This window comes from Candoia aspera, chromosome 3, assembly GCF_035149785.1.
Source record: "Candoia aspera isolate rCanAsp1 chromosome 3, rCanAsp1.hap2, whole genome shotgun sequence".
NCBI classification, from domain to species: domain Eukaryota; kingdom Metazoa; phylum Chordata; class Lepidosauria; order Squamata; family Boidae; genus Candoia; species Candoia aspera.
In genome coordinates this window covers 135,221,741-135,236,686 of record NC_086155.1, presented here as the reverse complement: position 1 = coordinate 135,236,686, position 14,946 = coordinate 135,221,741, and the positions used below count along the sequence as shown (strand labels likewise).

Sequence of the window (14,946 nt, the reverse complement as noted above, 5' to 3'; positions counted from 1 at the left end):
AGTTTTCTTCCCCCCCAATAGATTATACAAGCCAGGCCAAGGAGCTATTACTGTCTCACTTTAGATGCAGGTACAGTTTGCAAGGACTCCACAGTTCATATTCTGCATACAGGTATGAAAATTCCAAAGTTACTTCTTTAAATTACTATCCAGTTGCATCTTAAGCTTACTCAGAAGTCAGCCCCACTGAGTTGTACAACATTTATTCCCTGGTATTTTCTTGATGGGAGGCTTTTGTGCAAAAATACTGTTCTCCTCGTGCAATGCTCAGCCTGCCTTTATGTTTGGGTAAGACAAGTGCCCTTAGTTCCACCTGACCGTTCCAGACCCCAGTCCCCCAGGAGTCACCATGCTCTCATTCTGAGTTGCTCCCATGTTCTGCCCTTGGAATGTGAGGTTAATTTTTAGCACGAGCAATAAACGAAACCTGTAGTCTATAGCTGACAGGATGGAAAAGTGATAAAATAACACAAGTGCTCTCTAGCATGTTAATTGCTCTGTAACTGCAATCAATTCATGGCAACTGTGAGCTTTAGGGAGGGAAGAGCCAGACTGAGAATTGAAGAAGCTGGCTGGGCTTCAAATGATTAAAAAAAAATCATTTCCTAATCTTTGCAATAGAAGATGTCTGCAAGCTTTAGCCACAGATGAGTTACTTTGTCCAATTTCAACATACCTTTCTAAAAACTCCACCTCAGCACAATTGTTCTCTTTGCTGGTTTCAATTTTCAGTACTGTATTCACTACGAGACTGAATATCTTTTATTCCATGTGTTAAGCACCTTCCTTTGTGGTAGCTATTAAGCTGTACTCCACCTGAGTTTATTACATTATTTGTTTTGTTTGTTCCTTTGGGAGACCTTGGTGTTTTTTAAACCTTGAAATTTACCTCTATGATTTCACAGCCTTCTCTAATACACTTCAGTACCAGAAGTTGCTGCAAACAAATATTTCTGTTCTGTGGATGTTGTTTGCTGAAGTTCAGCACCAACAGTGACTTCTTGCTCCAAGAAAATCACATTCTTTTAGACTGCCACCGTGGCCTCTGAATGCATTGGCCTACACCCCCTAGAATCCCCAGGCACACATCTCAGCATTTACGGAGAGATGTAGCCCAACACATCTCGAGGGTTTTGGATTGGAGAAGACTGCTCTAGCGCTGTGAGAGGATTCACAAGTCTTTTCCACTGTATGCCATGTTTCCTGTATATAATTCCTTTTATTTTGTACCTTCCAAAAGACAATGTTGTGCTTCCTGTTATTGAATTAACCCAGTGTTTCACAACCTTGGCAACATCAACTCCCAGAATTCCCCAGTTAGTCTTACTGTGCACACATCTTAAAGTTGCTAAGGTTGAGAAACACTGAATTAACCTATGAAAGTATGTGTGTATGTGTGATGAAACTAAGTAATACATTCAAGGCCTGTGTGTGTGCCTGTGCATGTGTGTGCATATCTATTAGAAAGTACCATAGCCCTTTTTTTTCAGGTCTAGAATTCAACCAGGTGTAGAGAAGGAGCAGTAGTCATTATTTTCATAACTTAACAATAGCCCTGCTCTGGGTGACACTTCAAGGCACTGTGAGGTTCAGCCATCAAGAGTGATTTGGAACACTGCCATTATAATCAAGTTACTCCAAAGATATTTGTGGTTTGGGGTATGCTTTAATAAGCTTCAAGGAAAAAATTCATTTGAGTTTCAAGGAGAGCAGAGTTTGCCCAGGAAAAGAATAGTGTTGGTAGGATTGTGCAGAATGCAGAAGAGGAAGGGGCGATCAGCCACAAATAATTCATAGTGCTCTAAGGATCTGTTAGAGACTGCAACACCTGTTGCAGCTGCTGCTTCAGTCCCTACTTCATTGACGTCCACGTAAGTTTTGTGAACAACTGCGGACAAGAAGAGCTGGTGGGAGGGAGACATTCCCAAAAGGTCAGCTTTTGCTTTACTGAATACGTCAGTTAGCCCCAGTTCTTGCAATGTCAGGTCGAGATCATAGCAGGCTTCTAGCTTGAAGCGAGGTATATATATCTCCACATGATGGTCCCTCAGGTTTTCTGGAGAAAGCCAGTGTGCTAAATTCTTGCAGGTCATTGCAGCCTCAACCTGTATAGTTTAAACATAATTGGCAATAAGTGATGGGGCACCTGGATAGCAGATAGAGTAGGTATCCTTATCTTTCTCATATATGGTGAAATGGGGTGTACTTTCATTTAAACTGAATTGTGTAGGTGATCATAGATCACAGTCGGATGACATGTCCTGCAATCCAGGGAACTTAGGCTAGAAGTGAGTGCTTTTTGTCTACTGCTGTCAGCCCTGTGAAGTAGTCCAAACAGGTAACCAAAACCATGAGTATTAACACTACCTTCATTGTGAGGTTACAGCAACAGAATCTTGCAAGTCTGAAAGCACCTCTCCCCTCCCCCATCTTTACTTTCCAGGGAACTAGGGAGCGGCCCTTCCCAGGTGCTTCCGCCACTTCCATTCCTTTTGTGGGCTGAGATATCTCTTGTCTTGGCTGCAGCTCTTCCTCCTGTCTCTCAAGGTCATTCTCACAGCACATTGCAGCTGCGGACTGCAATTTCATTCCTTTTCAGCTCCAAGGGCTGCAACTATATTACCAGTGTGACACGCTAAAATGTTCCATTTTGGGAGTTCGGGGAGGGATTAAGGAGCAAAAACTATGCCTCTTATTTCATAACTAAAATGGGGAAGGTTGCACTGCTGAAAATAATTTTTTCCTGGCAACATCTGGGGGTACTCTGTGATTTCAAAATGGCTGTTGCACTCACATGTGGTCTTTACCCTACTCACCCCGTTTTATGCAATTATAAATTTGTTAGCTTTAAAAGTGCTACAAATCTCAGCTGTAGAAGACTAACACAGCTATCCTGGAAATTTTATTGAACACTATATCTATCTATCTATCTATCTATGTTATTTTTATTGATTTATTTATGTATTATTTGAAGGAGAACAAATAAAATTAAATCCAAGCAGAAAGTTATCAGTTTAGCAGTAAATCACTGAGATCACATACAGATTATATTTCATTTGGTAATTTGGGTTTTATGTCTATCCTCATATAATTGCATTTGTAATAGAATATTTTCTTCACTTAAACCCTGCTTTTATCTAGCTTGAATTAATCTATTAAACACTGAACAACAGTAAACAGAGATCTGATAATTTCCCATGAAACAAATCCAACAAGCATTTCATTCAATATGGCTATGAGTCTTAATTCCCTCCCTCCTCCTTTCTCTTAGCTCCCTCTAATGCCTAAAAGGTGCTGAGCTTTAAATAATTATGCTGCAAGCATGCTGTTAAATAACAAGCTGGAGCAGTGTTTCTCAGACTTGGCAGCTTGTAGATATGTGGAGCTCAACTGCCAGAATTCCCCAGCCTGCATGGCTGGCTGGGGAATTCTGGGAGTTGAAGTCCACACATCTTCAAGCTGCCAAGGTTGAGAAACACTGGGCTGGAGAGTGCCTCAGCCAACAAGCTGGTGCAATGCTTTCTTCAACAGAACACCACTGCCACCTGCAGGGAGGTCATCTACCCTGAATCAGTGTCCAAAGTTTGGATCCTAAAGATGCCACTGCCTTGGCTTATGCCTATGGCTGCCAACATTTCTTTTTTCTCTTCTCTAAATTTGCTGAATGGATTAGCCATAGCTTCCCATTGGCTGCATTCACACAATTAGCACAGTTAACCTGGTTACTAAATTAATCTATTTACTGTACACAATACTGTACACAATGTTCTGTACCATAAACTCAGCAAATCAGGTAAGTTGATAAAATATGCTAAGCCACAAAAAACTTGGTAAGATTAGTATTAACCAAAATTGGTGTGTTGTGAGAATGTATCTGCCAGGTCTTTGCCTGACCAGGTTTAATATGCTGTCCACACATGGCCATTATGCCTTTACAAGGAAACCATGATTAACAGGAATGAATCCAACCAGGATTTGATAACATGAAGTTTGTTTCAGAACCTGATTCATGTTGAACCAGGCAGTTGTAGCCTCCTGTTTCAGGCATAATGAATGGTTAAGTGAAGCAGTCTTCAGACACTGAACAGTGAAGAAGCAGCATAACATTTGTAGGCTAAAATAAAAATGTGGAAACTGGGCCATTCTTTTATGTAACTATTCTATTTCACTTGCTGCCCCTAGTGTGGAGATTGAGGTGGATTACAGAGAAAGGAAGGAAGGAAGGAAGGAAGGAAGGAAGGAAGGAAGGAAGGAAGGAAGGAAGGAAGGAAGGATTGTGTTTTAATGTTAGGACACATTAATGTGCTTTGGATTTACCTGCTCCAGGTGGCTGATGTCATTTGGTAGTATTATAAACATGGACAAAACTTCACCAACATATGGAAGGCATAGAATCTGGGCGTTTTTTCCATCTGTGTGTCCCAGTTTAAATCTCCCTTTCTGATACATCATGTGCACAGATTTAGTTTCATTCTGTTTCCAAAGAGAGAAGTAGATACATGTTTAAGAGAAAAAAAATCCTCTTGTGTTAAGGATCAACATAGCAGGGTTCACAACTTTTGGAAGCTGAAGGCAAAAATGCAGAACTATGATTTGATAACATGCAAATTTGGCAAGTAGTTGTACTTGAAAGATGGGATGAATCAATTATATGGTAAAAACTTCTATGCCTATTACATATTTCCAACATAGGGGACTAAAATCCACACTCCATTTGCCCATTTTCTTTTCTCCTATTATGCTCATTGTTCATGTCAATAATATTTTAGAGAGATTTGTCTTCCAATTTTATAAACTGTAGTACATATCTTCTCACTTCTCCAAAGATACATTGTCCTACTGCTGTGGGATTCTTTTTTTAAGTAGCAGAGGATGATCCCTTGTGAGGCCATGAGGCCGAATCCTTTAAAATGCATTGACTTTCAGTCTCAATCTGAGATTGCAGGCCTCAAGATGGCTGCCACCTTTGCTTTGGCTGTATTTAGACAAAATAAAATCACAGTGTCTCTTTTATTTGGCATTGTGAAGCAGAGGCTGGATGGCCACTTATCAGGGGAAAGTTCTCCTGTAGCAGGTCTTTTTTGGGTAGGGGTCTTTTCCACTCCTATCTGATGAGGTAAACTAACGCTGAGATTATTGTCCTCATATTCTGTGTTACTGGAAAGCCACCCAATCAGTAACGTGAAATGGATATGGAAACCTTCAGATGTTGTTGGACTCCAAAATCCATTCACCCTAGCCAGCAGAGTTATCCATCAGACATTATGGAAACTGTGGTCCATCATCATCTAAAAGGACACAGGCTCCCTACCTGTGAATGATATAACAACTCAGAATGTTGGTGGCACATCAATTATATTCAAATGTATAGTCAAGTCATGCTGTATTGTGACATACTTAAAAGGCCACATACTGCTATACGGCGTAATGATATTTTCTGTAGCACTGCAATACCTCATTTAGCCTAAAATTTCTTTCAGTCGTATAATTCGGATCAAACTGATATTGCCAAGTTGCTTTAAAGTAGATGGCATTTGCCAGCACCAGCACAGTTTGTGGCCCAATCGCACCAGGAGCAAAAAGTTCCTTAATGTTTCCTATGACAAAAAGAAATATGAATGGATATGGACAACAAAATGAATAAGTGCTTGACTTTTTTTTTTACTTTAGGAGATATCCCTCCTAATTAGGTGAACAATATTTTATAGTCTAAGGGCATATTCAGTGTTGCATAGCATACTAAGAACCATATTTTTTTTAAAAAGTCAGTATGAAGAAATGGAAAATTGGTGGGGTAGGAGAAATTAGAATTGCTGATAGATGAGAGAACCTAGAAATTTAAATTGAAAACAAATAAATAAGCTGGCAAACCAGACTGCTGTTCTTCAGTAACAGGCAATACTTTCTAGAGCAAACTCAGCAGCTTTAAGACGTGCGGACTTCAACTCCCAGAATTTCCCAGTCTGTTGAAGTCAACACATCTTCACAGGAGCTGCATATGGCCAATCAGTTATCCACTCGGTTCTGCATAACATTGCTCGTTATTTTACTGCCATCTAAATTGCACCAAATGGATTCATATGGATTTGGACAAGGTTTTCACAGGGGCGATGTCCAAAGTCATCCTTTAGGCATCTATAAACATAGGAAAAGGGAAAGTCTCTTTCAAGTCAAGTTAAATTCCTGGAAAGAACATGGACATGGACATGGACATGGACATGGACATGGACATGGAGTTTTCTTCGTAGCAATAACTCATGGTTTGCCATTGACTTACTTTGCTACTTTTCCCCGATTTTGAAGTTAAGCCTATAGTCCTACAATTCCTTGGTGGTTTCTCCTCTAAGTACTAATGATGTCAGAACCTATTTAATGGTGTGGGGGGGGGGGGAATCAGCCATGTTTAGCTATATGCTACCCCTAGGCCAAAGGCATAAGTGTCTGGTGCTTGTGTGTGTCTTCCTGAAATTGTTAATACTAAGACCTTATTTATTATTTCAGTTTATACTTATCTTCTTTCTCTAGGGTGCACAGATACAAGCCCTGTTCATAAAGGCAAAATAATTATTTTTAATATGCTACAGAAGCTTTCATCCATAATAAATTACATGGAAAAAGATGCACAGATGGATAGAAGGGAAGACTTGTATAGGAACTAAGAGTCTATTGGGAAAATAGGAAGCTGCCTATAGATCCATTTTATTTATTTATCATATTTTTATCACCGCCCATCTCCCCCGGATGGGGGACCCTGGGCAGTTCACAATAAAAACAAATTAATAATAAAATCATAAATAATATCAATAATCATTAAATACCACTATATTTATACACCATTTAGCTCTGCTCTGGCAATACTAAGTGGGAGCAAATCTCTAGGCCAGCCTTTCTCAACCTTCTGACCCCGGAGGAACCCTCGAAATATTTTTCAGGCCTTGGGGATCCCCTGCACATTCAGGCTCAAATACAGGCCAGAAGTTACAAAATTATTATATTTGTTTCATGTGTAGGCCTGTATATATGCATTAATGGTGTTCTTAAACTAAAGAATGAAACTTACCTCTTTAATGTGAAGTTGCCTGAATTTGAAATAATTTTTGAAATAAATAGTGATCTCCCAAGGAACCTCTAGTGATCTCTTGCATAACCCTAGGGTTCCACAGAACCCTGGCTGAGAAACCCTGCCCTAGGCTTTCAGGGAGGGGTTTTTCCACCTCTTTTAAAAGAATTGTGACTTACCCAAGGCTCGGCTCCCTTACCTCCACCTACCTAGAAGAGAGTCCATTTCTCTTGCAATGTCAGCACAGTTGAGTACAGATAGTCCTCATTCAATGACTGCCCTGTTTAGCAACTGTTTGAAGTCACAACAGCTCTGAAATAGTAATTTTACGACCAGTCCTCACAATTATGACTGTCACCACATCCCCAGTCACATGATCAAGATTCGCACACTTCACAACTGGCTTCCAACAAGCAGAGTCAATGGAGAAGCCAACAGTAAAATCTCAAGTCGCATCACGTGATTTTTCACTTAACAACCGCATCACTTACCGACAGAGTTACCAGTCCCAATTGTGGTCATTAAGTGAAGACTCCCTATTTTGACAAGCAACTCTTGCCTTTCATACCTTGGGTCTGCTTGTAAACTTCAAGGTTAATTGTCTTCCTTGTTATTTCAGGAGCACTCAAAAAATTCACTATCTGCACTGTAGCATCATAGATTTCTTTGGTGCGTGTGAGATATTGCTGGAAAATTTCCATGAGAGGGAGAGAGTGGAGAGAAGAAAAACATTTTGAAGATTATGCATTTTTAGTCAGTGGCTCCCGTGTTTGGAATTTTGTTTGAAAAATGCTAGAAGTGCTACTCTAGACATGGAGAGGCAAGACACAAATCCAACAAGCCTACGAGCATATGGTTCCCCCACCCAGGCTTTCCTCAGGAAGTTCTCCAATTCATCAAGCTTTCCCATAGAAAGGGAACCTTCAGATCTGCTGGGACTAGGGTTACCAGATAGCTGAACCAGCAAAGGAGGACAAATGGGGGAAAGGAAGACACACTGCTTAACTTTCTTACAACAAAAATTACAGTGAAAAACTGCGAAGAAATGTACTTATGTCTACATGTTAAAGCGGCCCGGGGGGATGTCATGTTAGTGGGTTCTACCAGTGGTGAATTCTTCCTTGAGTGGGGGGGTTGTTCCTTTACCTCTTAAAGGGGACTTGATTTACCCCCTCCTCAAGAAGACATTGCTGGACCCCACCATACTGGACCATTTTTATCCATTATCTAACTTCTCCTTTCTGGGGGAAGGTGGTTGAGAAGGTGGTTGTGCAACAGCTTCAGAGGACCTTGGATGAAGTGGATTATCTGGATCCCTTTCAGTTGAGATTCAGACCTCGTTATGGGATGGAAATGGCATTGGCCACACTTTTGTATGATCTCTGGCAAGGGCAGGATGGGGGTTATACATCCATCCTGGCCCTACTTGACCTTTCTGCAGCTTTTGATACCATCAAACATGGTATCCTTCTGGATCGGCTCACAGGATTGGGAATGGGCAACACTGTGTTGTGCTGGTTTCCCTCCTTTCTCCAGGGTTAATTCCAGTTGGTGGTGATTGGAGAGGAGAAATCCCACCCTCGGCCCCTACTGTGTGAGATGCCACAGGGGTTGGTGCTCTTTCCACTCCTGTTCAACATCTACACGAGGCTGCTGGGCAAGCTCATCCATCGCCATGGAGGGAGGTATCATCAGTATGCTGATGATGCCCAACTGTATATCTCTGCCCCTGGCGAATTAAGTGGTGCCGTGAACATCTTATCCCGGTGTCTGTGAGGGTGTAGATGGGGAATGACAGACTTCAGCTGAACCCTGGGAAGCCTGAGTGACTTTGAGTTTTGGAGCCTGCCAGTTCTAGGGCTAAACCTTATTTGGTGCTGGATGGAGTTGCACTGCCCCAGACAGACCCTATGTGCAATCTGGAGGTCCTCTGGACTCACAACTCCTGCTCTAACAGTAGGTGGTAGTCATAGCTAGGAGGGCCTTTGCACAGCTTCATGTTGTGCATCAGTTGCACCCATTTCTAGATTGGATGGCTCTGCTCACAGTCACTCATGCCCTAGGCACCCCACAATTGGATCACTGTTACGCGCTCTACATGGGGCTGCCCGGAAGCTTCAGCTGGTGCAAAATGCAGCAGTGCAGGCAGTTATGTGTGCTTCTAGAACTGCACATGTTACACCTCTGCTCTGTGAGCTGCACTGGTTGCCAGTCTGCTTCCAGGTCCAATTCAAGGTGTTGGTGTTCACCTTTAAAGCCCTTCATGGCATGGGGCTGGGTTATTTGAGGGACCACCTCTCCCCAATTATATCTACCAGTCCCATCAGATATGGCAGAAGAAGCATGCTGTGGGTCCCATCTACATATGGCAGATCCCAGGAAGTGGGCCTTCTCTGTCATGGTGCCTGCCTTATGGAACATTCCCCCCCCCCCGCAAAGTGAGGTTAGCTCCATCCCTACTTATTTTCCAGAAGTCCCTCCAGACCTGTCATGGAGGTCATCAGGCCCAGGGGTCCCAGCAGACTGGTGAGATCTTGAATGTCTCCATGATGGATATTAACATCTAATCTCTTCTATGCCTTATGATTTTTAAAACTTTTTTATATTACTGTTTTTGATATGTTCATTGTTTTATATCCTTGTTGTATGCCACCCAGAGTCACTTTTTGTGAGATGGGCAGCCATATAAATTTGACATATAAATAAAAAGAAATAAAGAAATAAATGTGAAATGACTTATTCCAGCATCAGAAAGATGCTGCTTTTCAATCACAGGAGTGTGCTAGACCTTAGTAGGCAAAAGCCTTCAGCATGTAACTGATTAACATCTTGCAAATTTCAGGCAGCAGGATAAGCTGGCCTGAGACTACTAATCAACTAATCAAATAATTAAGGTCACAGAGTAGCGCTTGTTAACTTGTGGTTAGCACTTATTAGGGAAGCACTGCTCTGTGGAGAAAAGCTGCTCAGGAAGATACTGAAAAAGCTGGACAATTCTTGATTTTAAGGCTATGCCTGCTGGACAGAGCACATGAGGACAAAAAGGAGGACACGTCCTTTTGCTGGACATCAGGTAACCCTAGCCAGAACATAGTGCTATTGAGTGGAGGCTCTTCTGAGACATTAAGTGTTGGGGGATGAAGTGTTAAAATATTCATGGTGACTCCAAAAGGGAAGGACACCCTTTTCCTCCTCTGTTGGGTCTAAGGCAATAATGTCAAACTGAAAATGGCCTCAATTCAGACAACCATTTTCAATGATGACTTAGATTGTTGCAAAGAATCAGCAAGTCTTGGACATGAGCTCTCCACTTTACTTCATTTCTAAAAGAAAAGTGTCTGAAGTTAGGATTACAATAACATAGGAAGCTGCCTTGAACTTGAGTCAGATAACTGGTCCATCTATCTCAGTATTGCCTACGCTGACTGACAGGTCTAGCCCTGGGTATTTCCCAGCTTTACATGAAGATTGTATACATTGAATCTAGAATATTTGCAAGCAATGCAAGAGCTCTAATCTTTTTTAAAGAAGGAGAGAGGCCTTACCTGAAGAAATTGATATCCTTCCTGCATGAACAAATTATTGGCCAGCTTCAGCTGGTAACCATGGCCAAGGTTATTCAGCTGAAGAAGGAATTGCTTGAACTCTGAATAAATTGCCCCTTCCTAGTCAAGATATGAAAGAGAAGATTGGAAACAGAATAAAAATAATTATATTAATGTCTCCTTGACATAAAAGACAGGGGGCATATCACAAGGTTCAGTTTACTTCACAGTTGGGCAGTCAAGCCTGGTGCCCACGCCTATCAGGATACCTGCTAATACCTCCCTTGAGGCACACAAGTTCTCTGAGTCACCTAAACTTATTTATTATTTTAAAAAAATGGAAACTGGTATATTGAAGTAAAACATAAGCCATTATATTTATTTTTAAGAATGCCTCCTAGAGTGGTGTGGTAGAGATTCAGAAGCTAGAGTAGGTCACCAAAAGTAACCTCAGCAGTCTGTCTTATGATAAATGAGTGTTTTGTGCTTAGCTAGGACCACCATGACAACCATGTGTGTATACACAAATTTAGTCATGTGGAGAGCCATTAAGTTCTTGCCCACAGCTTTTGGATCTTTCCCCTAGGACTAGGCACACAATGTACCAGAGATATGGAGGGTGGGGTAGTGAGCTGTGTGCATGGTGCCTATCCTCTGGAATAGCATCTCCCCAGAGAACTGTATGGCCCTCAATCTGACCATGTTTCAATAGACCTTGAAAAGCTGGCTTTTCCCTTAGGCCTTGGGTTAAGGTGGGTGGTGAGCCTCTTTTTAGATGTTATACTTTAGTCTGAATATTTTTTTATTCTGCATTGCTCTTTCTTTTTTATTTTGGTTTATTTGGTTCTTGCTAGGCTGTTGTCTGAAAGGATGGATGGATGGATGGATGGATGGATGGTAGATAAGACAGAGATACTTTTTGTGCTGTGTTTCAAAACAAGCAGAAAAGAACTGAACACTTAACGAAATGGGAAACTGGGGACTAGGATTGTGGGTTTCTGTGCCTCTGTGGCTGATGGACAGTATAGCTGTGTCATTTTGTGTGTTCTTTGAGTTGTGACACAGGTGGTACACTATGAGGCCTTGCTTGCTACTGTGAGATCATTTATACTGTATAGAGTAACTGAACATTACAAATCCTAGTGTTATCTCTAATGATTGGACTCTGGTTGTGTTTCTACAGTGTTAGTACATTTGCATTTTTATATTGCAGTTTTCCCATTTTTGTGTGTGTGTGTGTTGTGTGGTTTACCCTCCAACTATGATACTGAGAGGGTAAAGGCTACATAGTTCTTCTGATACCGTGGAAACATATCTCCACCACCACCCCATATAATTCCTCAGCCTGGGTCTCTCCATATAGCATTACTGACCATAGTACAGGACAGAACAAATAATTTGATAAACTATTTGATTTTGTGGGGTTTAACAATGTTTTTGGACATACCACTGGAAGAGGGAAAGCACCTTCTCTCCCATATTCTGGCACAACATCTGCCATTCTTCTTTCTGAGTCAAGTGGTCCTGCCTCTCCAGGAGTTTTAGCAAGGTGTAGCACCTATAGCAAAACTAGTTGCGATCAATACAGAATGAAATGGAGGGTATTCTTTTTATAGCATAAATAAGCAGGCAGGCAGGCAGGCAGGCAACATGGCATCCGTAAACACAGAAGTTGGTACCCAATCGGTTTCTTTCTCCATGTGAACTTAGAAACAACAAGAACAGATTTTTATGATCAACCAAATATACAGGAAGCTAGCCTACTGCAAAGGAAAGCAGCATCCTCTGGATCATATTTATTTGCAGCAGTGCCTTTGAGTAGAGAGCAGCTTGTGTGGTTATTTTTCTCTGGTCCACTTTGTGATTGGACAATTCTTCATGATAAACATTTGTGAATGCACTCAAGATATACACACAAAATTCCAAGTATGCTCCCTGCACAAAATTGCCATGATTTATGACAAACTTATGTATGTTTATAACAAACACCACTAACCAGTCTCTATTTCTACCTAAGCACAGCACAAACATGTCCCAGCAATGTGTTTTTTTGGGGCAGTGCCCTCAAGACATTGCCGCCTTCTTTTTTTTTCTGACATCATCTCATCCCCAGCCCACAAGTACAAAAGGCTTAAGTCATCCTTTGCTGTAATGGAGTAATATTTTCCCTCTTATTCCAACACCATCCAAAGGCATGTCAAGGTGTGCCAAATTATTTAGGCTTTATGTCACTAACTTGGTTGGAAGTCAAGTGACTGCAGTGAGTGGGAACAAGAGGCAGGACAAGGATTAGCAATGGGAGGAAGAGCAAATTTCACGTCAAAAGAGATTTCTGCCAGTTCAAGAATTGGTGGATAGCCCTAAAAGTCAGTCATAGGGAAAGGCCCATTGGATATCTCGAGTCACTGAAATTGGCTTGGGAGAATAGACCAACTTTCCCCAATCTGGTGCCCTCAAGATGACTAGGTAAAATGGGAGTTTATCTGGAGGAGGGTTCAAGTGCAAAGATTATTCTCTCCTGTTCATCACTTATGAGCAGGTGAGGCCAAACAGAAGGCAGAAACAGGAAAAAAAAGTTTATTTTATTTTACTGTACTAAACTAATTAAGAAAAGTATAGTTATGTACAACTAAATTAGCAAAATCACATAACTTCAAATTTAATAATCATTATAAAAATAAAAAGAGCAAAGAGGAAGACCTTAAAAATAAGGGTATAGGAAAACTTCAATTTTATAAACCCCTTTTCAAGTGTTTTTGAATGCAATGGATAAAATTGGAGTTCACTCCCAAATAACAAAGTCCATTGTCTTCAAAGCAGATAATTGGTGTAATATACTTTGTTTATGTAAATGTGTGTCATTTACAAGCTTATTGCTCAAAAATCTTCCATATGCCTCAACAATCCATTACTGCAGATTTCTCCTTCCAGTATTATGTGATAACTTTCTGAGTCAGCCTCCATGCCTCTCAAAAGAAGAAGACAAGTTGTCAAGAAACCTATAATGGTCTTGCTTACCTTTTCAATCTGCATTTTGCTATTCCCATTTGCACCAATTAAAACCATGCCCAGGGCAATTGAGATACTTGCAGGGGAGAAAAAAACATTTTTGCAAATGTCACTGGAATTTAACTTATTGTAAAGATCCAGACCAAATGCAGCAATGGCTTTGGAAAGTGACAACCTGGTGAGATTCAAATCCATGACTAGCTAGGAAAAAAGAAGAGAAAACCTATAAGTAACCGGATGCTCAGGAGCAACAGGTTTTGTGCATCGCATGTAGAAGTCTAGAAAGACACACCCAAAGGGAAAGCTGGGGGTGCGAGAGAACAACCTTTTTGCTTAATATGAAAACATCTCTCAAGCAGCAAAGTTTCAAAGCTATTATTTTCAAATACATTTTATATTCAAAGGTTCCTCCAAGTGGAGCAGGTTAGCAAAGAACAGGAAAAGTGAATGCAAAAAGCTGACATCTTCAAAAGAAGCCATTGAAGAAATTATAGAGAAAACTAACTAGAATGGAAGCAGGATGCTTGCTGGGTGATGAATATACTTAGCAGCAAAGAATATACTATTCACAGCAAACATGCAGTGTTTGTACTATCTATCCAGGCAGCACTGGCTGGGGAATTCTGGGAGTTGAAGTCCACACATTTTAAGGTTGCCAAGTTTGAGGAACACTGATCTAGACCAATACAACTACACAGTTGATTTTACTTTCTAACAGCTATACCCTAGTTTTAAAGTAACATTAAACAACACTGGACCCGAGGAAGTTAAAATAGTCACAAATATAATCATTTAAGTTGTGCTTTAAGTGTGAATGAGCTGAGAAAATTAGCCCCATGTCTGATGGGTGAGCTGAAGTCTCCCTGTTGAATACCAGGGATGGAGTACAACGTTTGAGTGCTGCTGAATTGAATTGTATTCTAGGGACTGTCATGGTAGTGCCTGTATGGATAAAGTGGTCATTGTTTGGGAGAAACAGGTATTTACATGCTTTCCCTCTTCCTCAACAAATTTCTTATGGCAAGTTGAAAATTGCAACACGGATAAGAGGGAAGCCAAGCATGGTCTGCAGGACTTCGGACACCAAGAATATGCTCTTTTCCCCTGTATTCTCCTCCTCCACCCATTTTAGGTGTCTTACCAATGTGTCCTCAGCAATGGAAGCTGTACATTGGTAGATGTTCTGTCTGCAAAATCTTCAGTGTCTTTTCTGAATAGAATGTCTGTCATGACACTGTATCTCACATTCTACCAGATGAGATCTTGCTCCTTCTCTACCCCTAGCCAGAACTTTATATTTACACTTAAAAGGAAAAAAAGCAATTCACAAAA

The 14,946-nt window shown here is 41.0% G+C and overlaps 1 protein-coding gene across 1 annotated transcript; it reads right to left on the bottom strand.

The window, feature by feature from the left end:
• Positions 1 to 1,700: 1,700 nt before the first annotated feature.
• LOC134494692 (leukocyte elastase inhibitor-like) lies at positions 1,701 to 13,809 on the bottom strand. Its single transcript, XM_063299939.1, has 6 exons — positions 13,624 to 13,809; positions 10,606 to 10,725; positions 7,629 to 7,746; positions 5,455 to 5,597; positions 4,318 to 4,473; positions 1,701 to 2,105 (listed from the first exon to the last, which is right to left on the bottom strand). The coding sequence occupies exons 1-6, from the start codon at positions 13,807 to 13,809 to the stop codon at positions 1,701 to 1,703; spliced, it is 1,128 nt and encodes a 375-aa protein (XP_063156009.1).
• Positions 13,810 to 14,946: the final 1,137 nt, after the last annotated feature.